General features: G+C 37.4%; 1 protein-coding gene across 1 annotated transcript in view; it reads right to left on the bottom strand.

Annotated features, from left to right (window-relative positions):
• The window catches only part of COL21A1 (collagen type XXI alpha 1 chain), a 231,591-nt gene that overhangs the window by 146,797 nt on the left and 57,509 nt on the right, over window positions 1–27,285 (bottom strand). The window contains exons 2-3 of the mRNA XM_086370609.1: window positions 17,309–17,420; window positions 9,121–9,672 (exon numbers count right to left, since the gene is read on the bottom strand). Coding sequence (XP_086226735.1) covers window positions 9,121–9,672; window positions 17,309–17,396 — 640 coding nt within the window. The 5' untranslated portion in view covers window positions 17,397–17,420. The remainder of the gene's footprint in view (window positions 1–9,120; window positions 9,673–17,308; window positions 17,421–27,285) is intronic.

Below are 27,285 nucleotides of genomic sequence, written 5' to 3'. Positions count from 1 at the left end.
CCAGAAGAAGAAGACAAAAAGAAAGACCATGAGAAAATACTTGAGAAGATAATAGTTGAAAACTTCCCTAAAATGGGGAAGGAAATAATCACCCAAGTCCAAGAAACCCAGAGAGTCCCAAACAGGATAAACCCAAGGCGAAACACCCCAAGACACATATTAATCAAATTAACAAAGATCAAACACAAAGAACAAATATTAAAAGCAGCAAGGGAAAAACAACAAATATCACACAAGGGAATTCCCATAAGGATAACAGCTGATCTTTCAATAGAAACTCTTCAAGCCAGGAGGGAATGGCAAGACATACTTAAAGTGATGAAAGAAAATAACCTACAGCCCAGATTACTGTACCCAGCAAGGATCTCATTCAAATATGAAAGAGAAATCAAAAGCTTTACAGACAAGCAAAAGCTGAGAGAATTCAGCACCACCAAATCAGCTCTCCAACAAATACTAAAGGATATTCTCTAGACAGAAAACACAAAAAGGGTGTATAAACTGAAACCCAAAACAATAAAGTAAATGGCAATGGGGTCATACTTATCAATAATTATCTTAATCATACTTATCAATAATTATCTTAAATGTAAATGGGTTGAATGCCCCAACCAAAAGACAAAGACTGGCTGAATGGATACAAAAACAAAACCCCTATATATGTTGTCTACAAGAGACCCACCTCAAAACAGGGGACACATACAGACTGAAAGGGAAGGGCTGGAAAAAGATTTTCCATGCAAATAGAGACCAAAAAAGAAGCAGGAGTAGCAATACTCATATCAGATAAAATAGATTTTAAAACAAGACTTTAAAACAAAAGCTGTGAAAAGAGACAAAGAAGGACACTACATAATGATCAAAGGATCAATCCAAGAAGAAGATATAACAATTATAAATATATATGCACCCAACATAGGAGCACTGCAATATGTAAGACAAATGCTAACAAGTATGAAAGGGGAAATTAACAATAAGACAATAATAGTGGGAGACTTTAATATCCCACTCACACCTATGGATAGATCAACTAAACAGAAAATTAACAAGGAAACACAAACTTTAAATGATACAATAGACCAGTTAGACCTAATTGATATCTATAAAGACATTTCACCCCAAAACGATGAATTTCACTTTTTTCTCAAGCGCACATGGAACCTTCTCCAGGATAGATCACATCCTGGGCCATAAATCTAGCCTTGGTAAATTCAAAAAAATTGAAGTCATTCCAAGCATCTTTTCTGACCACAATGCAGTAAGATTAGATCTCAATTACAGGAGAAAAACTATTAAAAATGCCAACATATGGAGGCTGAACAACATGCTGCTGAATAACCAACAAATCACAGAAGAAATCAAAAAAGAAATCAAAATTTTCATAGAAACAAATGAAAATGAAAACACTACAACCCAAAACCTGTGGGACACTGTAAAAGCAGTCCTAAGGGGAAAGTTCATAGCAATACAGGCATACCTCAAGAAACAAGAAAAAAGTCAAATAAATCACCTAACTCTACACCTAAAGCAACTAGAAAAGGAGGAAATGAAGAACCCCTAGGGTTAGTAGAAGGAAAGAGATCTTAAAAATTAGGGAAAATAAATACATGCAAATAAATGCAAAAGAAACAAAAGAGACCATAGCAAAAATCAACAAAGCCAAAAGCTGGTTCTTTGAAAGGATAAATAAAATTGACAAACCATTAGCCAGACTCATCAAGAAACAAAGGGAGAAAAATCAAACCAATAAAATTAGAAATGAAAATGGAGAGATCACAACAGACAACACAGAAATACAAAGGATCATAAGAGACTACTATCAGCAATTATATGCCAATAAAATGGAGAACGTGGAAGAAATGAACAAATTTCTTTTGTTTAAACTTTTCTAAATTCTTAGAAAAGTACAACTTTCCAAAACTGGACCAGGAAGAAATAGAAAATCTTAACAGACCCATCACAAGCATGGAAATTGAAACTGTAATCAGAAATCTTCCAGCAAACAAGAGCCCAGGTCCAGATGGCTTCACAGCTGAATTCTACCAAAAATTTAGAGAAGAGCTAACACCTATCCTACTCAAACTCTTCCAGAAAATTGCAGAGGAAGGTAAACTTCCAAACTCATTCTATGAGGCCACCATCACCCTAATACCAAAACCTGACAAAGATGCCACAAAAAAAGAAAACTACAGGCCAATATCACTGATGAACACAGATGCAAAAATCCTTAACAAAATTCTAGCAATCAGAATCCAACAGCACATTAAAAAGATCATACACCATGACCAAGTGGGCTTTATCCCAGTGATGCAAGGATTCTTCAACATCCACAAACCAATCAATGTAATACATCACATTAACAAATTTAAAAATAAAAACAATATGATTATCTCAATAGATGCGGAGAAAGCCTTTGACAAAATTCAACATCCATTTATGATTAAAAAAAATAACTCTCCAGAAAGCAGGAATAGAAGGAACATACCTCAACATAATAAAAGCTATATATGACAAACCCACAGCAAACATTATCCTCAATGGTGAAAAATTGAAAGCTATTCCCCAAAAGTCAGGAACAAGACAAGGGTGTGGAAGTTTTGGCCACAGCAATCAGAGCAGAAAAAGAAATAAAAGGAATCCAAATTCAAAAAGAAGAAGTAAGACTCTCACTTTTTGCAGATGACATGATCCTCTACATAGAAAACCCTAAAGACTCCACCAGAAAATTACTAGAACTAATCAATGAATATAGTAAAGTTGCAGGATATAAAATCAACACACAGAAATCCCTTGCATTCCTATACACTAATAATGAGAAAATAGAAAGAGAAATTAAGAAAACAATTCCATTCACCATTGCAACAAAAAGAATAAAATACTTAGGAATATATCTACCTAAAGAAACTAAAGACCTATATATAGAAAACTATAAAACACTGGTGAAAGAAATCAAAGAGGACACTAATAGATGGAGAAATATACCATGTTCATGGATTGGAAGAATCAATATAGTGAAAATGAGTATACTACCCAAAGCAATTTATAGATTCAATGCAATCCCTATCAAGCTACCAACAGTATTCTTCACAGAGCTAGAACAAATAATTTCACAATTTGTATGGAAATACAAAAAAACCTCGAATAGCCAAAGCAATCTTGAGAAAGAAGAATGGAACTGGAGGAATCAACCTGCCTGACTTCAGGCTCTACTACAAAGCCATAGTCATTAAGACAGTATGGTACTGGCACAAAGACAGAAATATAGATCAATGGAACAAAATAGAAAGCCCAGAGATAAATCCACGCACCTATGGACACCTTATCCTTTGACAAAGGAGGCAAGAATATACAATGGAGAAAAGACAATCTCTTTAACAAATGGTGCTGGGAAAACTGGTCAACCACTTGTAAAAGAATGAAACTAGAACACTTACTAACACCATACACAAAAATAAACTCAAAATGGATTAAAGATCTAAACGTAAGACCAGAAACTATAAAACTCCTAGAGGAGAACATAGGCAAAACACTCTCTGACATACATCACAGCAGGATCCTCTACGACCCACCTCCCAGAATATTGGAAATAAAAGCAAAAATAAACAAATGGGACCTAATTAAACTTAAAAGCTTCTGCACAACAAAGGAAACTATAAGCAAGGTGAAAAGACAGCCTTCAGAATGCGAGAAAATAATAGCAAAGGAAGCAACTGACAAACAATTAATCTCAAAAATATACAAACAACTCCTACAGCTCAATTCCAGAAAAACAAATGACCCAATCAAAAAATGGGCCAAAGAACTAAATAGACATTTCTCCAAAGAAGACATACAAATGGCTAACAAACACATGAAAAGATGCTCAACATCACTCATTATTAGAGAAATGCAAATCAAAACCACTTCACACCAGTGAAGACTGGTACCATTTCACACCAGTCAGAATGGCTGCAATCCAAAAGTCTACAAGCAGTAAATGCTGGAAAGGGTGTGGAGAAAAGGGAACCTTCTTACACCGTTGGTGGGAATGCAATCTAGTACAGCCACTATGGAGAACAGTGTGGAGATTCCTTAAAAAACTGGAAATAGAACTGCCTTATGATCCAGCAATCCCACTGCTTGGCATACACACTGAGGAAACCAGAAGGGAGAGACACGTGTACCCCAGTGTTTATCGCAGCACTGTTTATAATAGCCAGGACATGGAAGCAACCTAGATGTCCATTGGCAGATGAATGGATAAGAAAGCTGTGGTACATATACACAATGGAGTATTACTCAGCCATTAAAAAGAATACATTTGAATCAGTTCTAATGAGGTGGATGAAACTGGAGCCTATTATACAGAGTGAAGTAAGCCAGAAAGAAAAACACCAATACAGTATACTAACGCATATATATGGAATTTAGAAAGATGGTAACAATAATCCTGTATACGAGACAGCAAAAGAGACACTGATGTATAGAACAGTCTTTTGGACTCTGAGGGAGATGGAGAGGGTGGGAAGATTTGGGAGAATGGCATTGAAACATGTATAATATCATATATGAAACGAGTCGCCAGTCCAGGTTCGATGCACGATACTGGATGCTTGGGGCTGGTGCACTGTATGTATGTATGTATGTATGGGGAGGGAGGAGGGAGGAGGGTTCAGGATGGGGAACATGTGTATACCTGTGGTGGATTCATGTTGATATATGGCAAAACCAATACAATATTGTAAAGTTAAAAAATAAAATTAAATTAAATTAAAAAAATTAAAATGAATTTAAAAAAGTGTAAAGGGGGCAGAAAAGAACAAAAAATAGAGTTTTGAAGTTATTAAAATAGATTGATATAACTATATGATGTTTTCTATATCAGAGGAAACTAGCGTGCTACAGTCCATAGGGTTGCAAAGAGTCAGAAATGACTGAGTAGGCATGCCTGTGTCACATAGTAACCCCAAAAAACCTATAGAAAACATACAAAAGTAAATTAAAAAGGAATTTGCATGTCACTACAAAAATCAATAAAACACAAAAGAAAATAGGAAGAGAGAAAAGAGGAACTAAAAAAAGGTCAGAAAAAAAATTATAAATGACTATATTAAATCATTCCCTATCAGTAGTTACTTCAGATGTGAATTAATTAAAATCCTCAATAAAAGGCATAGAGTAGCTAAATGGATTTTAAAAAATACTATTCATGCTGTCTACGAGAAATTTACTTTAGAATTAAGGACACACATAGGATAAAAGTAAAGGGGTAAAGGGATGGAAAAAAGATACTCCATACAAAAGTTTACCAAAGAGAACAAAAATGGTGACAAATGGACTTTAAGTCAAAAATCTCTCAAAAGAGACAAGGAAGGACAGTGTGTGTGTGTGTGTGTGTGTGTGTGTGTGTGTATATATATATATATGTTTTACTGGCAAATTAACCAATTTATATATATTTTGGTTAATTTGCCAGTAAAACATACAAATTATAAATATATATGCAATCAACATTACAGCACCCAAATATATGATGCAAACATTGACAAAACTGACAGCAACCCAATAACAGTAAGGGATTTCAATGTTCCAGTAAATAATGAATAGAATATTCAGCAGAGAAGGCAATGGCACCCCACTCCAGTACTCTTGCCTGGAAAATCCCACGGATGCAGGAGCCTGGTAGGCTACAGTCCATGGGGTCGCGAAGAGTCGGACACGACTGAGCGACTTCACTTAACTCTTCACTTTCAAGCACTGGAGAAGTAAACAGCAACCCACTCCAGTGTTCTTGCCTGGAGAATCCCAGGGACAGGGGAGCCTGGTGGGCTGCCGTCTTATGGGGTCACACAGAGTCAGACACGACTGAAGCGACTTAGCAGCAGCAGCAGCAGCAGAATATTCAGACGGAAGGTCAACAAAAGAACAACATTCTAGGCCAAATGAATCTAATAGACATATATAGAACACACTGCCTACCCCCATCATGGCCACAGCAGCAGAATACACGTTCTTCTCAAGTACAGATGAAACAGTCTCCAGGATAGGTAATACATTAGCTTAAAAATAAATAAATAAATAAGCCTTAACAAATTTAAGAAGATTGAAATCATACCAGGTATATTTTCCAACCACAACTGAATGATATTAAAATAATTTTATTTTAATATTTTTCATTAATATGCCAGGAGGAAAACTGGAAAATTCACAAATACATGGAAATTAATACACTCTTGAACAATCCTTAAGTCAAATAAGGATTTGACTTATTTGACAGAAGATATCTTATACAAACAAACCATAAGATACTACATACCAAAACATATGGGATGCAGCAAAAGCAGGACTCAGAAGGACATTCATAGCAATAAAAATAATAAAGACCTAAATAAACAGTCTACCTTTACAAGTCAAAGAACTAAAAAAGGACAAACTAAGCCCAAGTTGAAAGAAATACTCTCTGATAAATAAAGAAATAATTTTTCATCACTTTTAGGTGGTCTTGAAATAAGGAACATATTGAACAATACATCTTCAAGGAAACAGTAGATTCATGAATATGAAATAATCTATGCGGGAACAAAGAGTTGGATAATATTTTGTTCATCCTGGATCAACAACAGTAGAATATAAAAGGGAACAACCCTATATGCTAAACACCACAAAATAGAAGTTAACTGTCAAAAAAAAGGTGAGTTAGTCAAATAATCTAACATATATAATGTTAATTATATAATATATATAATTTGAGGCTGCTGCAATATAGCAGTGCATTAATTTAGTGCATTAATCACACTGTGTAATACAGTATGAAATGTCAAGTGCAAAAAAACTCATATCTTCCACAAGTACGACTTCAAAATGTACATTTTAAAAGATGTCTATTGTACAGTGAATATGTGAACTGAATAGACACAGACATTACTTACATTCTTTTTCTGAGTGTGGATGAAGAAATATTTGGCAAGATTTCAAATTTGATTTTTTTTTTACAGATCAGACATTTTAGCTGAAAGAAGCTTTACCCCTTTACACACAGCTACTCTTTCATGTGTATTTTTAAAAATTTAAATACAGAGAATGCTTTTATGAAAATACAGATCTTCAGGAAAAGTCTATGAAGCAAATACTTAACAGACATATTTAATCAAATTTATATTTTAGGATTAAAATGAATGGTAAGCGTAATTTTACCATGGAAAGTTTATTTTAATAATGAAATATACCTAACTTCCAGAGAAGGCAATGGCACCCCACTCCAGTACTCTTGCCTGGAACATACCATGGATGGAGGAGCCTGGTAGGCTGCAGTCCATGGGGTCACAAAGAGTCGGACACGACTGAGCGACTTCACTTTCACTTTTCACTTTCCTGCATTGGAGAAGGAAATGGCAACCCACTCCAGTGTTCTTGCCTGGAGAATCCCAGGGACGGGGAAGCCTGGTGGGCTGCTGTCTCAGGGGTCGCATAGAGTCGGACACGACTGAAGCGACTTAGCAGCAGCAGCAGCAGCATACCTAACTTCAAAGTGAAAGATTTCTAACTAATCCAATAACACATTAAAAATCCAAATTCCTTTGACCTGTTCAACACAATAAAAGTCAACACAGTCTTACTGTTAGAGACTCATAAAAGAATAACTGTACTGAGCATTTGTATTTACTTATTAGTACCTTTTTAAAAGTTTTATTATAGACAAAACTTAATTTTCTATGCTGTTTGTTTTGTAGTGGTTTCTTAAAATAGTAGATAATCTAAAAAGCTTTGAAGTGTTTTTCTTTACCACAGTCCCCTCAAATACAAAGAAAATAAAGAAATTAAGTTGTTTTCTAAGTCAACAATCATGTAGAAATTTTTCTATCAAAAGTGAACCAAACAATTTTTGGATTTTTTGGTAGGTAAACTGGGAAAAAACATTTCCATTTGCATGAATATGATTTTAGGTAGATGGCACATTAAATGTCTATAATATTAAAAATAAATGATATGAATAAATTATTCTCCCCCCAAATAACGTAAACACAAGCATGTCTGTACTCTAACAGGTTTAATATTTACAAAAATTGGAACTTTCCTATATTTTATGGGATGATGTAAACTTAATAAACTCCAGTATTTAATGGAATGATGTAAACATAATTAATAGACTAGCAAGCACTATATTTTCAAAGGTTTCCTCATTGCTGGTGGGAGTTTGTTCTTCTCAAGTGAAATTTTTAAGACTCTTCAAAAGTTTTAAAAATGTTAGTAATTTGATATTTGTTTTCTGTTTTCTTTAATTCCCATTCACAATTAGGTACAGGAATATTCAGTTATTTGTATTAGAAAAACTTAGGAATAAACCAACTATACAAAAATGGAGAAAATTTAAATAATCTTAAAAGATTGTATGCTATAATATTAATAGTTTAAAATCATACATATAGTAACATAGTATAAATAATATGAAAAGAGAGTATGAAATTACTTATACAATATTATCCTTATTTAGGCAGTCTTTCCAGGTGGCTCAGACAATAAAGAATTCATTTGCAATGCAGGAAACTTGGGTTCGATCCTTGGATTGGGAAGATTTCCTGGAGAAGGGCATGGCTACCCATTCTAAAATTTTGCCTGGAGAATCCCATGGACCAAGGAGCCTGGCAGGCTACAGTCCATGGGATCACAAACAGTCAGACACAACTGAATAAGCGTGCACACACACACCACACATCCTTATTCAGGCACATGAATAAACTCTCAAACACTCTGAAATCAAAAAAGACTAGAATGGAAAAGGCAGAAACCTTGCTAACAGGAGTGATATAATCATACATGATTTACATATATTTTCATTCTTTATGTATCTTAACTTTATCTAACCTCCACAATAAACACATTGTATCTGAAAGAAAGACACACACACACACAAAAATCACAAAATATTATATCCTCCAACTGTAGATTTTACAAGAAAGCAATTGTTTCCAAAAACAAAATTTATCCAGAATAACTCTAACATAGAAATGTGTGCTCACTTCAGTTCTGACTTAACTCATCTGACATTGAATATAACCATCTCCCCCACTGTTAATGAACAGGTTATACAAAACTGTAAGAGACTGTCATTCTTACTTGTTTCCACATTATATTAAGGCTTACCTTCACAAAGTTTCTGCTTCATCACCTCCCTTATTTTGGATATTACAATGTAGTCTTCCACATAAAACACATAGGTGGATGAAGGCTTGTTGGCAATAGCTCTAAGTTCTGCCTCTTCTGTTTCTGACCCAACACCAATGGCGAACAACGTTATTCTACTGTCTCTTGCTGCTTCTGCAGCATCCTTGACTTCATCTTGGGATTTCCCATCCGTAAGGACTACTGCGATCTTAGTCAGAAACCGTGCGGACTTGGCAAAAAGGTAATCAAGGGCAAACTGGATGGCCTTTCCAGTCCGTGTGTTTCCTCCCAAGTAATGTATTGACTCCATGGCTGCCATCAAGTTCTCTCCCGATTCATGGCTCCCCAGGGGGATCTCCAGGACAGGGTAGTCACTGTACTGAACCACCCCAACCTGAATAAACTTCGGTCCTATGTCAAAGTTCTTTGTGATATTGACAAGCCACTTTTTCACTATTTCAAAATTTTCTGGGCCAACACTGTAAGAGCCATCCAAGATGAAAACTAAATCTGTCGGAGCAGTACGACAACCTAAGCGAGAAAGAAAATCATCAGAGTACATGTGTTACAGAAAAAACGGAAAGAGGAAGGTTTCAAATGCATGAATTTTTCATTAACCAGATTGGGGAATCCTTTCACAATGTATGTATATAAAGTCACCACAGTGTATACCTTAAATATCGTACAGTTTTACATATGAATTATATTGAATACCTCAATAAAGCTGAAAATTTTTAAAGTAAAAGATACAGTAAGCAGTTTATAAGAGTTTTGTGAAGATTAATATGACACACTGCTTAACTCATGAAAATTCTTTATAAATGAGGGCTATGACTTTTGTTGATATTTTTGAATTATCTTATTTTAAGGATTAATGAATGAATCAGCTTTAAAATCAGACATTAAAAAATGGATGCTTGCATTGTTGGTGGGAATGTAAATTGATATAGCCCAGTATGGAGAATAGTATGGAGATTCTTTAAAAAACTAGGAATAAAACTACCATGTAACCCAACAATCACACTATTGGGCATATACTCTGAGGAAACCATAACTGAAAGAGACACATGTACCCCAGTGTTCATTGCAGCACTGTTTACAATAGCTAAGACATGGAAGCAGCCTAGATGTCCATTGACAGATGAATGGATAAAGAAGTTGTGGCACATATACACAATGGAGTATTACTCAGTCATGTAAAGGAACACACTTGAGTTAGTTCTAATGAGTTGGATGAACCTGGAGTGAAGTCAGAAAGAGAAACACAAATCTCCTATATTAATGCATATGTATGGGATCTAGAAAGATGGTGCTGATGACCCAGTTTGCAGGACAGCACTGGAGACTGACCTGGAGGGCTTCCCCGGAGGCTCAGGTGGTAAAGATCTGACCTCAATGCTGGAGACCTGGCTTTGATCCCTGGGTTGGGAGGATCCCCTGGAGAAGGGAAAGGCTACCCACTCCAGTGTTCTTGCCTGGAGAATCCCATGGACAGAGGAGCCTGGCAGGGAGTCCATGGAGTCACAAAGAGTCGGACACGACTGAGCGACTTGCACTTTCATTTTCAGTGCAGACATAGAGAACAGACTTGTAGACACAGTGGAGGAAGGAAAGACTGGGACAGACTGAGAGAATGGCATCAGAACATATGTACATTTACAATGTGTATACATTCACGTTTACAATTACCATATGTCAAACAGATAACCAGTGGGGATTTGCTGTATGAGGCAGGGAGCTCAAACCTGGTGACCTATGACAACCTAGAGGGGTGGGATGGGATGGGAGTTGGCAGGAAGGTTCAAGAGGGAGGGGTAACATGCATACCTACAACTGACTCATATGGATGTATGGCAGAAACCAACACAACATTGTAAAGCAATTACCCTCCACTTAAAATAAATAAATTTTTTAAAATGATAAATAAAAAACAAAAAATGGGTGCTACATATGAATATGACATCTAGATATCTCTTTGAAGGGGCAGGTATTGTTATAGAGCAACATTTTATTCTATTTCTCAAGACAATAAATCAAACCACAAAATTTTTTAATAAATAAATGCATCATTTTCAGCTATACACTAACATCATTATCAATGAAATATGTTTCAGTTCAGTTCAGTCGCTCAGTCATGTCCGACTCTTTGCGACTCCATGAATCACAGCACGCCAGGCCTCCCTATCCATCACCAACTCCTGGAGTTTACTCAGATTCACGTCCATCGAGTCAGTGATGCCATCCAGCCATCTCATCCTCTGTCGCCCCCTTCTCCTCCTGCCCCCAATCCCTCCCAGCATCAGACTCTTTTCCAATGAGTCAACTCTTCGCATGAGGTGGCCAAAGTACTGGAGTTTCAGTTTCAGCATCATTCCTTCCAAAGAAATCCCAGGGCTGATCTCCTTCAGAATGGACTGGCTGTATCTCCTTGCAGTCCAAGGGACTCTCAAGAGTCTTCTCCAACACCACAGTTCAAAAGCATCAATTCTTCGGTGCTCAGCTTTCTTCACAGTCCAACTCTCACATCCATACACGACCACTGGCAAAACAATAGCCTTGACTAGCCGGACCTTTGTTGGCAAAGTAATGTCTCTGCTTTTCAATATGCTATCTAGGTTGGTCATAACTTTTCTTCAAGGAGTAACCATCTTTTAATTTCATGGCTGCAGTCACAATCTGCAGTAATTTTGGAGCCCCAAAAAATAAAGTCTGACACTGTTTCCACTATTTCCCCATCTATTTTCCATGAAGTGATGGGACCAGATGCCATGATCTTTGTTTTCTGAATGTTGAGCTTTAAGCCAACTTTTTCACTCTCCACTTTCACTTTCATCAGGAGGCTTTTTAGTTCCTCTTCACTTTCTGCCATAAGGGTGGTGTCATCTGCATATCTGAGGTTATTGAGATTTCTCCCGGCAATCTTGATTCCAGGGCATGCTTCTTCCAGCCCAGCGTTTCTCATGATGTACCCTGCATAGAAGTTAAATAAGCAGGGTGACAATATACAGCCTTGATGTACTCCTTTTCCTATTTGGAAGCATTCTGTTGTTCCATGTCCAGTTCTAACTGTTGCTTCCTGACCTGCATACAGACTTCTCAAGAGGCAGGTCAGGTGGTCTGGTATTCCCATCTCTTTCAGAATTTTCCACAGTTTATTGTGATCCACACAGTCAAAGGCTTTGGCATAGTCAATAAAGCAGAAATAGATGTTTTTCTGGAACTGTCTTGCTTTTTCCATGATCCAGCGGATATTGGCAATTTGATCTCTGGTTCCTCTGCCTTTTCTAAAACCAGCCTGAACATCTGGAAGTTCACAGTTCACGAATTGCTGAAGCCTGGCTTGGAGAATTTTGAACATTACTTTACTAGCATGTGAGATGAGTGCAATTGAGCGGTAGTTAGAGCCTTCTTTGGCATTGCCTTTCTTTGGGATTGAAATGAAAACTGACCTTGTCCAGTCCTGTGGCCACTGCTGAGTTTTCCAAAATTTGCTGGCAGATTGAGTGCAACACTTTCACAGAATCATCTTTCAGGATTTGAAATAGCTCAACTGGAATTCCATCACCTCCACTAGCTTTGTTCGTAGTGATGCTTTCTAAGGCCCACTTGACTTCACATTCCAGGATATCTGGCTCCAGGTGAGTGATCACACCATCGTGATTATCTGGGGCGTGAAGATCTTTTTTGTATTTTTGGATCTTCTGTGTATTCTTGCCACCTCTTCTTAGTGTCTTTTGCTTCTGTTAGGTCCATATCATTTCTGCCCTTTATCAAGCCCATCTTTGCATGAAATGTTCCCTTGGTATCTCTAATTTTCTTGAAGAGATCTCTAGTCTTTCCCATTCGTTGTTTTCCTCTAGTTTTTTGCATTGATCGCTGAGGAAGGCTTTCTTATCTCTTCTTGCTATTCTTTGGAACTCTGCATTCAGATGCTTATATCTTTCCTTTTCTCCTTTGCTTTTCGCTTCTCTTCTTTTCACAGCTATTTGTAAAGCCTCCCCAGAAAGCCATTTTGCTTTTTTGCATTTCTTTTCCATGGGGATGGTCTTGATCCCTGTCTCCTGTACAATGTCATGAACCTCAGTCCATAGTTCATCAGGCACTCTATCTATCAGATCTAGGCCCTTAAATCTATTTCTCACTTCCACTGTATAATCATAAGGGATTTGATTTAGGCCATGCCTGAATGGTCTAGTGGTTTTCCCTACTTTCTTCAATTTCAGTCTGAATTTGGCAATAAGGAGTTCATGATCTGAGCCACAGTCAGCTCCCAGTCTTGTTTTTGTTGACTGTATAGAGTTTCTCCATCTTTGGCTGCAAAGAATATAATCAATCTGATTTCGGTGTTGACCATCTGGTGATGTCCATGTGTAGAGTCTTCTCTTGTGTTGTTGGAAGAGGGTGTTTGCTATGACCAGTGCATTTTCTTGGCAAAACTCTATTAGTCTTTGCCCTGCTTCATTCCGTAGTCCAAGGCCAAATTTGCCTGTTACTCCAGGTGTTTCTTGACTTCCTACTTTTGCATTCCAGTCCCCTATAATGAAAAGGACATCTTTTTTGGGTGTTAGTTCTAAAAGGTCTTGTAGGTCTTTATAGAACCGTTCAACTTCAGCTTCTTCAGCGTTACAGGTTGGGGCATAGACTTGGATTATTGTGCTGTTGAATGGTTTACCTTGGAAACGAACAGAGATCATTCTGTCGTTTTTGAGATTGCATCCAAGTACTGCATTTTGAACTCTTTTGTTGACCATGATGGCTACTCCATTTCTTCTGAGGGATTCCTGTCCACAGTAGTAGATATAATGGTCATCTGAGTTAAATTCACCCATAAATGTTAATCTGAAATATTTATAAAAATACATATAAACCAATGAATAGGGGAAAGAAACTAAAAACAAACTTTCTGCCAACTTCAGGACTCAACTAGCCAGCAAAGGCACACACATTCTGGATATAGTTGAGAAAATTTATATGAACCAAGATCATGAAAGCAGTCATTTGTGTGCTACACGCAGCATGCACGTTTAAAGGCCTGATCATTCATCTTCAGCCACTTATGTAGTAAAACATTCCTCGTGTGAAGTGAATCTAGTGCAAAGGGATAAAGCCATTCCTTTCTCCATAAAACTAAAGACTTATTAAGATCCCAGGAATCATGTGAAATCAGCACATCTTTGAGTTCTACCACAAAAAAAGACTATCTGTGGCACAACTTATATCCAGATGTACACACGTGAAAAGAACCAAAAACAAAAACTTTCTTAACTCTCTTTTCCACAGTACACAACACACTTCTAACCCTATTTCATTCTTTCAGTGTGTTTATAGTGAATACCTGCTCTCTAAGGACTGGCTTCAAACACAGGTGAGATATCTCTAAAAGCTCCCAGCCTAGTAAGACAGACAACGGGCTAGTTAGAGAAAGTAAAAGAATTATGAGAACATACAGGAGGAGGTGGCAACCTAACTGTGGAAAGTCAGGGGTTGTTCTGTGGGAAAGCAGACAGGCAACCTGAGATCAGAAAGCAGAGTTTTATCCAGGTCAAGAGGAGGGCATTCTACTCAGAAGGAAAGCAAGTGCAAAGTTCAGGAGGTGAGAGACAGACCCAGCGCCGTAGACGCGCTGGTTTGTCCGGGTGATTCTGTGGTCGACAGACAGTACAGGGCAGAAGAGCAGCACTTGCTGCCTGCTTCTCTCACTTTTGCACTTAAGGCAGCAAAAATATTATTGCTCATGGCCCACAGGACAAGGATACCATGCCCTTGGAGGGGATGATTTGGAAGAGGAGGAGGTGAGTCGAGGTAGTGGGATACAAATTTTAAGTCGTGTGATTTTACTCAGATGAGGTGGTGTCGCCATGCAGAGGGGTGTGAAGGACACTCTTTCAGTAACCTCTGTCATGGGGACTGTCACCAGACTTCAGGGCAGGTACTGCAGAAATGGGATTCTGCCCAGAGACAAACTGTCCAACCCAAGGGAACTCAGCTCTCCTGATATCTTTGGAAGCTGGGTGAGGATGACAGGGTTACACTTTTATCGGTGTTTTGAGGGAGAGACAGGACAGGAAGGCTGTGTTTGCTGGCTCTTCGAGGTTGCCCTTCTTTGATGCTCTGAAGCTCGTTGTGCCTGGAACTGTGAGTATTTGTGTACCACTTGATTCAGTGGTCATAAACTTGTACAGGGTTATTCTTGGCCCTTTCTGCTCCAGTCCAGAGCCATGGGGCCTATATTTCATAGCTGCAAGATTACCCAAGAGGACGGACACAAAAGCAAGCACTGCCATTTATAAACCCCAGATGAAATAGCACTCTGAGAGATGCCCTTGTGAGAGAGCCTGGATCACCAGCATCACAGGAAAGGAATGCACTGAAGACAAAAGTGTGGGTGTCAGTCGCCCAGTCGCGTCTGACTCTGCGACCCCATGGACTGTAGCCCCCCAGGCTCCCCTGTCCATGGACTTCTTCAGGCAAGAATACTGCAGCGGGTTGCCATTTCCTTCTCCAGGGGATCTTCCTGACCCAGGGATTGAGCCCGGATTTCCTGCATAGCAGGCAGATTCTTTACCGTCTGAGCCCCCGGGGAAGCCCACTGAAGATGAAAAGCAGGGTTCAAATATGAGCTGCAGCTCTAAGCAGAGGTATGACACTGTGCAAAGCCCGTGCTGTTTATTAATTTCTTTTCCCACTCAAAATACAAAGGGTGTCTACCTCATGGAATGCTTGGGTGGAGTGAACTATGAAAGTGTTATGCAAACATTAAATATTATTGTTTTAATAAATGTTAAGTCAAGTTGAATCAAGTTGCCAAACCTGTTTTCTACTGTTAGAGGAACATTAATTCATTTATAATAGAGAGTTTATATTTATGAGTTTTAAAATATGAATATAAATACACTTTTTAAAAATTTTTATTTATTTATTTTAGTTGGAGGACAATCACTTCACAACACTGTGGTGACCCCTGCCACACACTGACTCAAATCAGCTATGGGAGCACATGCACCTCCCCCCCCAACCTGGACCCCCTCCCACTGCCCTCCCCACCCCATCCCTCTGGCTTGTCCCAAAGCACTGGCTTTGAGTGCCCTGCTTCAGACATCCAACTTGCACTGATCATCTATTTTACATATGGTAATATACATGTTTCAATGCTATTCTCACATATCTTTCCACCCTCACCTTCTCCCAGATAATCCAGGAGTCTGTTCTTTACATCTGTGTCTCTTTTGCTCCCTTGCATATAGGATCATTGTCACTGTCTTTCTAAATTCCATATATATGTATTAATATACTGTATTGGTGTTTCTCTTTCTGACTTACTTCACTCTGTATAATGGGCTCCAGTTTCATCCACTTCATTGGAACTGACTCAAATGGGTTCTTTTTTATAGCTGAGTAATATTCCATTGTGTATATGTACCACAACTTCTTTATACATTCATCTGCCACCAGACATCTAGGTTGCTTCCATGTCCTAGTTACTGTAAACAGTGCTGCAATGAACATTGGGGTATATGTGTCTCTTTCAATTCTGGTTTCCTCAGTGTGTATGCTAGGATGTCTGTAAAAGATGACCTGGATAGCAGAACTACAATTAGCAGCCTTTGGGATGTCCCTAGTGGTGCAGTGGTTAAGACTCCACCTCCCACTGCAGGGGAGCAGATTCAGTCTCTTGTCAGGGAACTAAGATTCCGCATGCCCCAAGGTGTGGTCAACAAACAAACAAAACCCAGCTTTCCTTCTCCCATGCAAGCTTTCCTACAGGCAATCAGAATAAGAGTCAACACACTGAGCTGTCACTAGGCTGAGTCATTTATATGCCTGTGTTATTTACATAGATTATCTTGTTATCTCTATGAGATAAGTTCACAGGATGGTCCTGATAATGAATCCTGTGAGTAGGTACTTTATTTCCGTATCATGAAGATTACATAAATGACTGAACAAGGGTGGGTTAATATTACCATAGAATTTTCTTAAAATGACTTCTGATAGCTTTTCCTCCCAGTTAATGTGTAACATGGCAATTCATTTATTTCAGGCAATCACAGCATCAAAGACAGAAAGAAGAAGATCCTTAAAGCCAATACTTGGACTCCTTTTATTTCATTTCCCCAATCAATGTGTTGATAAAAAAAAAAAAAAAGACAATGCTAATAATTCTTACTTGATCTTATTTCTCCATCTTCAGCTAATACAGAATTCTGAAGAAGCAGGATCGAAATTATCCAAAGAAATGTAATATGGTGAGCCATGTTTCTGTTTTTGCTTTAGGACTCCTAAAAAAGAAATAAAGAAGAAAAAAAAGAAAGTTAAATATATTAGAAAAATAAAGACAAATACCTAACAATTATAAGTTTGAATTTGGAAACTTCGATATTAGTTACAGCCCAGTTAATTTTTACTAATCTTGGAATTAACTTATGTGTCCAAATAGCCACATTTCAACTACATTAATGAAAGACAATGAATCAGAGCAGAGGAAGACCATGATAAATTTTTTCATTCATAATCATCTTGGAAAAGCAAAAACTTCTCTAAAACTTTAAGCTTTGCTCAAAATACTTACTAGAATCCCCTTTTTTAACACAGCCTGTAGAGCCCTATCATGTTCTTTCTATTATCTCAGGGGCAACACATAAGTCAGTTCAGTTCAGTTCAGTCGCTCAGTCATGTCCGACTCTGCGACCCCATGAACCGCAGCACGCCAGGCCTCCCTGTCAATCACCAACTCCCGGAGTTCACCCAAACTCATGTCCATCGAGTTGGTGATGCCATCCAGCCTTCTCATCCTCTGTCGTCCCCTTCTCCTCCTGCCCCCAATCCCTCCCAGCTTTAGGGTCTTTTCCAATGAGTCATCTCTTCACATCAGGTGGCCAAAGTATTGGAGTTTCAGCTTCAGCATCAGTCCTTCCAATGATCTCCTTTAGGATGGACTGGTTGGATCTCCTTGCAGTCCAAGGGACTCTCAAGGGCAACACATACCCTTCTTTTAAATGTGGATTTGCATTTAAGAAACACCCAAAGCATATCTGGTTAAAAAAAAAAAAAAAAAGTCTATATGATAAAACTGAATGATGGGATTTCATTCTTTAATGGCTGTAATGATTATAAACATTAAGATCTATTTTATTTAACTCGTCAACACTCAGCTATGTGACTTTAGCATGTTTTCTAAGTTAGTCCCGAGACTTCACTCCTGGTTAAAGTGTGTATCGTTGCCAAAGACTGTCACTCCCAACAATGAGACCATGCCAGATAAACTATAGCCTTTTAAAACCCAGCAGAAAAGACAGGGTTTATAGAAACCTAAAGGAGCTGAATTCCAAAAGTTATTAATAGGACAGAAAAGATTCAGGGCTCCTTTCATTACAGGAGGGGGAAGAATTTGCCACAGTATAGAAGAAACCAAAGTTGGTGTGACAAACTAGAATTCTGAGAGGGCCCAGCCACAGAGCAAGGATGGGTTAATATCAGTCAGCAATTTTCCCCAGGAGCCTTATCTGGGTACATAGAATAGACAAGTAATACAGAGAAAATTGAGAGCAGGATAAAACAATCTAGAGAGATTCTTTCCCTCTCTCTCCTTCTCCAGGTACCCAGGGAATTCCTCAAATACAAATCCTTATCTTGCTGAAGGTTAGGGGAGAAGCAACAGAACTGAGAAAAGCCCTTCCAAGGCACACTGGGCCTTCACTACAGTGGAGAGACACATCTCAAAAAGCAGAAAGGCAAAGAAGGGACGAGAGAAAAGAACCCAAATACAAAAAGTGGAAACTATACTGACACACTGAGAGAAATCTTAAAAGTCTCTTCCAAGATATGAGAAGAAACAAGAAAATTTTACTCTGATCAGGAGAAAAACACTCAACATAAGCAGATGCAGAGATAAAGAAGGCTGAGCACCAAAGAATTGATGTTTTTGAACTGTGGTATTGAAGAAGATTCTTGAGAGTACCTAGGATTGCAAAAAATCAAACCAAACAATCCTGAAGGTAATCAATTCTGAATATTCATTGGTGGGACTGATGCTGAGGCTGAAGCTCCAATACTTTGACCACATGATTAGCAGAGCTGACTCATAGGAAAAGACCCTGATTCTGGGAAAGATTGAAGGCGGGAGGAGAAGGGGATGACAGAAGATGAGATGGTTGGATGGCATCATCATCTCAATGGAGATGAGTTTGAGCAAGCTCCGGGAGATAGTGAAGAACAGGGAAGCCTGGCCTGCTGCAGTCCATGGAGTCCCAAAGAGTTGGGCACAACTGAGCAACTGAACAACAAGAAATGATCACAATATCAGAAGTGCCAAGCAGGGTTTATAAAATGACAATGATAAACATGTTAAAGGCTCTAATGAGTAAGATGGACAACGATATGCAAAAACAGGAAATTTCAAAAGAGGGATACAAACTATTAAAGATGTGAATGAGATGCTTGCAGTGCAAATACATATTTAAAAAGAACTAATATTTAAAAAGAACTATATATTTTAATGGAACTTTTGCATATATCAAAAGAAAAGATCAGTAAGCTTGAAGATAAATCAATAGAAATTAACCAAATTAAACTCAAAGCTGTGGGGAGATGAGTGAGTCATGCAAGCAACAGAGCTTCTGAACTCTGTGGGACAGTGTCAAGTGGTCTTCACTTATTAATAGCACACAGGTAATTAGCTTCTCAAATGGAAAGGAGAAAGTGAATTAAGAAATATTTTTAAATACAACAGCCAAGAATTTTTCAATTGACAAACCTTGCCACCAATCAGATCAAACAAACCCCAAACAAAATACAAAGTCACACCTAGGTACATCATAATTAGTTGAAAGTTTAAGAGTAAATTCTTAAAACTAACCAGAGGACAAAATTCATGACGTACGAAGGAACAACAATAAGAATAAAAAAATAAATTTCATGGTAAAAAATGGGTAATGGATCAGAAAGACATAAAATTTTAAATATGTAGATATATAATAATAAGTATATATTATAAATTATATATAAGTAATATACATATTATATATTATATATAAGTATATATTATATATAATATTATAATAAGATATATAATAAGTAGATATATAATAATAATAATAAATATGTAGATATATAATAATAAGCTAATAATAAAGCTTCAGAATACATGAAGAAAAGAGGGGGAATTTTTTTTAAATGACAAATTCATATCAAAATGTGAGATTTCAACTTTCATTTCTCAGTAATTATTGAATTAGACAAAAAAAAATTAGTAAGAGTACATGCATGCATGCTAAGTCTCTTCAGTCATGTCCAATTCTTTGCAACCCCATGAACTGTAGCCTGCCAGGCTCCTTGTTTATGGGATTCTCCAGGCAAGATACTGGAGTGTGTTACCATGCCCTCCTCCGGGGGATCTTCCCAACCCAGGGATTGAACCCACATCACTTATGTCTCCTGCGTTGGCAGGTGGGTTCTTTACCACTAGCACCACCTGGTAAGAGTGCAAAAGGTTTAAGAAACATTATCAACCAACTTCACCTAATGGACATTCAAAGAACGCTCCACCTAACAACAGTAGAATATATGTTCTTTTGTTGTACATATGAAAGTCACCAAACAGACCACATGCTGGAGAAAAAAAACAAGCCTCAAATTCCAAAGAAATGAAACCACACAAATTATGTTCTTTGACCTAAATGACATTAAATTAGAAAAAGAAGGACTTCCCTGGTGGCCTAGTGGTTAAGACCCTGACTGACAATGCAGGGGACACAGGTTCGATCCCTGGGACAGGAATATTCCATGTGCTGAGGGGTGACTAAGACAGTGGGTCACGACCCCTGAGCCCACAGGTGCAGCTACTGAAGCTCGCATGCCCTAGAGACCACATTCTGCAACAGAAGCCCCCGCAATGAGAAGCCTGAGCACAACTGCAGAGTAGTCCCTCTCACAGCAACTACAGAAAGCCCAAGCACAGGCAGCAGCAAAGGCCCAGCACAGCCATCAGTAATAAATAGGTAAATTTTAAATTTTTTTTTAATTAATGAATTTTTTAAAAAGGGAAGAAAATCCCAAAATACTTGGAAATTAACCAATGTACTTCTAAGTAATTCATAAGTTATCAGAGGAAAATCTTAAAATATTTCAACTGATCATTTAAAAAAATAATAAAAAATTTATGATGCATTTAAAACACTACTAAAAGGGCAAGTTTAACTTTAAAAGCATATTTCAGAAAAGAAGAAAAATGAAAAATCAATATCTAAGCTTCCACCTTAATAATCTAAAGAAAGAACAACAAATTAAACCTAAAATATTAAAAAAGAATAATCAATGAACTAGAAAATTGAAAAACAATATGTGTAAAGAGTTAATTCTTTAACAAATAAATATACTTATAAATCCTAGCAAGAATAGTCAAGAAATAAGACCGAAAACATATATTACCTGAGTCAATATTGAAACAAGAGATATGACAGAGCCTACAGACTTTAAAGGATAGTAAGTAGACAGATGAAATGGTCAAAGTCTTAAGACTGAAAGTGAAAGTCCCTCAGTCACGTCCAACTCTTTGTGACCCCATGGACAATACAGTCCCTGGAATTCTCCAGACCAGAATACTGGAGTGGGTAGCCTTTCCCTTCTCCAGGGGATCTTTCCAAACCAGAGATCGAACGCAGGTCTCCCGCATTGCAGGTGGATTCTTTACCAGCTGAGCCAACAGGGAAGCCCACTACTTACTGAAACTGAAACTTATTGAAACTAATAATTGAAATTATTAAATAAATTGAATTTTTATTCAAAAATTTTCCCACAAATAAAACTTCAGTGCCAGATATTTTCACCAGTAATTTCTACCAAACATTTAAAAATAAATAAATATGAAGCAAAATTAAATGAAAATAGAGGAAGAGAGAATTCTCAACTTCTAGTATAAGGCCAACATAACTCTAACAGAAAACTAGACAAAGATATTACAAGATAAAACTATAGTCCCTTATCCTTCATGAGGCAAGGATGTAAAAATACAGAATGAATCATTAGCAAATAAAATCTAGCAATATATGAAAAAGATCATGACCAAGTAAGGCTTAACCCACTGATGCAAGATCATTTAATGTTTAAATCTCAGGACTTTCCTGGTGGTCCAGCTGTTAGGACCCTACCTTCCAGTGCAGGGGTCACAGGTTCCATGTCTGGTTGAGGAACTAGGATCCCCGTGCAGCAGGGCAAGTAAGACTGCGTGCCACAACTCCTAAGCCCCACTGCCTCAACTCGGAGAGCCTGAGTGCCGCAAACTACAGAGCCCACGCACGCCGGAGCCCACAGGCTACCTGTGTACCACAAGGAAGACCCTGCATGCTGCAACTAAGACCCAGGGCAGTCAAAAATAAATAAATACTTTTTTAAAAATTTAAATATCAGCTGATGTAATTTATAACATTAAGAAAGTAAAAAATATTTGCATGGACATCTCAATTTACACAACAAAGTTATTTAATAAAATTTAGTACCTATTCATGATAAAACTCTCAGTAAACAAAGACTAGGAGAAAATTCTTCAATTTGACTAATGCCATCTATGAAAAATCTATAGCTCAGATCATACTGAGTGGTAAAAGACTAAATGCATTCTCCCCCAAGTCAGTAAAAATTAAGGCCATATTCTCACATCACTTTTATTCAAAAATGTACAGGAAATCCTAGCCAGTGCCACATTCCAAATAAGAAATAAAAGGTATAAAAAACTATAAGAAAGAATTAAAACTGCAATTATTTACAGACAACATGATTATCTACATAGAAACTTGAAACCTACTAAAACTCTAGTAGAACTAGTAAGTAAATTTAGCAAGGTCACAGGATACAAGGTTAATAGTTTTTTAAAATATATATATACATATAGTCAACCCAGTGGGGGATATAATATATGCAATACTATTTAAGTATTCAATACGATTCAATACCATAAACCTAGAAATAAAGTTACTGAAAATTGTGAACAATCTCTACACTAAAATATACAATACATTGTTGAAAGAAATTAAAGATCAAATAAATGGAGAAATATATATTCCTGGATTAAAAGACTCAGAATTGGTTACATCTTTATCCTCCTCAAACTGATCAATAGATTCAACACAACCCCAATCAAATCTTGACCCCACCTCATTTCATATGCAAAAATTAGATGAAGTATAAATCTGAAGGTAATGCTAAAATTATAAGCTTTCTAGAAGAAAACATAAGAGAATAGCTTCAAAGTCTTTGGATTAAATGAATTTTCTTAGGACATAGAAACCACTATCAATTTTAAAAGTAGATTTACACTGGATTTCAACAAAATTAAAAGATACCATTAAGAAAATAAGTCAATATTTAGAGTAAAATACTTACAAAACATGACTCATACACAGACTAACATATAACTCCTAGAAATCAACAACAGAAGGCAATCCAATTTTTTAAAGAGCAAAAGTCTTGAACAAACTTTTTAAATTATTAACAAAATAAAGAAATAGCCAATAAGCATAGTACATGGTTCTCATCATTAGTTACCGAAGAAGTGTATGTTAAAACCACAATAAGATATCATTTCACACCCACTAAAATGGCTAAAATTTAAAAACTGACAATATCAAATGTTTATGAATCTATGTGGAGAAAGTGGAACTCATACATTCATGGTAAGAGTGTAAAATGATGTAACCACTTCAGAGAAGTGTTAAGTTCAGTTTCTTACAAAATTAAACTATGACCAGCAATCCTTTCTCTAAGTATATAACCTAGAGTAATGAAAACACGTGCCAACAAAAAGACTTTAACAATGTTTATAGTAATTTTATTCATAATAGTTCCAAACTAAAAATAACTCAAATGCCATCCACAGAAAAGTGGATAAACAAGTTGTTGGTTATTCACATAATGGAACAGAGCAACAAAAAATAAACTTGTAGTATATTCAACAACATGAAATAATTGTAAATATATTCTATTTAATTAAAGGAGACAAACAGAAAAATACACAGAGCATGATTCCAGGTATATGAAGTCCCAAAACCGAAAACTGCAATGTTAGGAAAAGCTTGCCATTGATGGGAGAAGTAGACTGGAATGTAGCACAAATTAATTCACTGGGAGTTACAAGTAGTCTACATTTGCAGTGATGATATTTGGGTGCATAGATCGGAATAGGCTTAAAAGCTGTAAAATTTGTTGGACACAATTTATATCTCAGTGAAAAACAGTGAGTCCAAAATCATCACCATCATTTTTTAAATTAGGCTGGCCCTCTCGACAAAGAGCTTATAAAGGTCAAAAAATGTCATTGAGAAAGAAGCATTTTTGGTGAGTCATCACCAGGATGTACTGTTTTATGGCAACAATGTGTACTAATAAATACTGACTAACTTCTTTCCCCAAAACCTCAAAATTAAGTTATTCTGCTCTTCTACCAAAAATTTCCTCATTATGTCTAAGTAGTATTTAATTCCTTCAGAATCCTTGGGCTAAAGTGAATTGTCTAACCGCTTTATATTTTAGATGACAACCATCAATGTAGATGATATAACAAGGGCATTAAATAAATACCACTACCATATTATTTCACCATGGAAACATAACTCATATATTTAACAAATACATTTTAAGTTATTTAATTGGACATATGCTTATGCATCCTGGAGAAGGGCATGGCAACCCACTCCAGTATTCTTGCCTGGAGAATCTCCATGGACAGAGGAGCCTGGTGAGCTACAGCCCATGGAGATGCAAAGAGTGGGACAGGACTGAAGAGACTTAGTATGCATGCGTGCATTCCCCTTATAGAGAAGCAAGTTAGCAACCCTAAACAGGAAAGCATAACTCAGAATCTCTACATTCAGAACTGACTACTCAAAGAGTAATCAGGCAGCCTTAGCATCCTTCAAAGGTTAACATGCACACAAATAAGAGATTCATTAAAAGGCAGACTCTGATTCAGTACATTTGGTTTGCCACCTAAGATTATTCATATGAATTAAGGCCTCTAAGGAACATAGGAACACACACTGTCCTTAAACATGAAAAAGTCTGTTTTAGAAAAATGTTACTTAAAGAACTTCTTCGTGGATAAGGATAAAGGGGGAAATTACTTTTAATAGCATGTAGGAATTTAAACTGAGCTGTCCTGCTAATGGAAAATATATACTAGGCTAACTATCCACCAATCAATCCAGATTATAGATTTAACACTGCCCCTAACCCACTATAATTCAATATCCTTCTTACGGTGTTCTAATGGTCAAAAAAAAGGAAATGAAACTGGTGATTTGTAATCTTCCTTTCAACTATGGAGATGATGATCTATATACTATCACCTCATAGGATTATTGTGATAAGGAAAACTTACAACATCAAATGCTTGAGACTACTCTATGCCATTTAATCTTGGGAAGTGTTGAGGAAATTATAAGGCTGATTTAGAGAACATGACTGGCCTGTTGCATACACTCTATAAGCAACAGTCTCAGAACTTACACTCAGATTCTCTCACTCCAGAATGCTTTCCAGTCTTCATTCAACAACAAATATTTCTCAAGTGCCTATTACGTAACAGATATTCTTTCAGGTGCTGGGAATTCAGAAGTGACCAGACTAGATAAGGAATCTGCTTTTGTGGTGCCTACATCAGTTCAGTCGCTCAGTCGTGTCCGACTCCTTGCGACTCCATGAATCGCAGCACGCCAGGCCTCCCTGTCCATCACCATCGCCAGGAGTTCACTCAAACTCACATCCATTGAGTCAGTGATGCCATCCAGCCATCGCATCCTCTGTCATCCCCTTCTCCTCCTGCCCCCTAATCCCTCCCAGCATCAGAGTCTTTTCCAATGAGTCAACTCTTCGCATGAGGTGGACAAGGTACTGGAATTTCAGCTTTAGCATCATTCCTTCCAAAGAAATCCCAGGGCTGATCTCTTTCAGAATGGACTGGTTGGATCTCCTTGCAGTCCAAGGGACTCTCAAGAGTCTTCTCCAACACCACAGTTCAAAAGCATCAATTCTTCAGCTCTCAGCTTTCTTCACAGTCCAACTCTCACATCCATACATGACCACAGGAAAACAGTTTATTGTGATCCACACAGTCAAAGACTTTGGCATAGTCAATAAAGCAGAAATAGATGTTTTTCTGGAACTCTTGCTTTTTTGATGATCCAGTGAATGTTGGCAATTTGGTCTCTGGTTCCTCTGCCTTTTCTAAAACCAGCTTGAACATCTGGAAGTTCACAGTTCACATATTGCTGAAGCCTGGCTTGGAGAATTTTGAACATTACTTTACTAGCGTGTGAGATGAGTGCAATTGTGTGGTAGTTTGAACATTCTTTGGCATTGCCTTTCTTTGGGATTGGAATGAAAACTGATATTTTCCAGTCCTGTGGCCACTGCTGAGTTTTCCAAATTTGCTGACATATTGAGTGCAGCACTTTCACAGAATCATCTTTCAGGATTTGAAATAGCTCAACTGGAATTCCATCACCTCCACTAGCTTTGTTCATAGTTATGCTTTCTAAGGCCCACTTGACTTCACATTCCAGGATGTCTGGCTCTAGATGAGTGATCACACCATCGTGATTATCTGGGGCGTGAAGATCTTTTTTGTACAGTTCTTCTGTGTATTCTTGCCACCTCTTCTTAATATCTTCTGCTTCTGTTAGGTCCATACCATTTCTGTCCTTTATCGAGCCCATCTTTGCATGAAATGTTCCCTTGGTATCTCTAATTTTCTTGAAGAGATCTCTAGTCTTTCCCATTCTGTTGTTTTCCTCTAGTTCTTTGCACTGATCACTGAGGAAGGCTTTCTTATCTCTTCTTGCTATTCTTTGGAACTCTGCATTCAGATGCTTATATCTTTCCTTTTCTCCTTTGCTTTTCGCTTCTCTTCTTTTCACAGCTATTTGTAAGGCCTCCCCAGACAGCCATTTTGCTCTTTTGCATTTCTTTTCCATAGGGATGGTCTTGATCCCTGTCTCCTGTACAATGTCATGAACCTCATTCCATAGTTCATCAGGCACTCTATCTATCAGATCTAGGCCCTTAAATCTATTTCTCACTTCCACTGTGTTATCATAGGGATTTGATTTAGGTCATACCTGAATGGTCTAGTGGTTTTCCCTACTTTCTTCAATT

The sequence above is a fragment of the Bos grunniens genome, chromosome 23, assembly GCF_055505025.1.
Source record: "Bos grunniens cultivar Pamir isolate PY7600 chromosome 23, Bosgru_T2T1.0, whole genome shotgun sequence".
Taxonomy (NCBI): Eukaryota; Metazoa; Chordata; class Mammalia; order Artiodactyla; family Bovidae; genus Bos; species Bos grunniens.
This window is presented reverse-complemented; position numbering and strand designations above follow the sequence as displayed.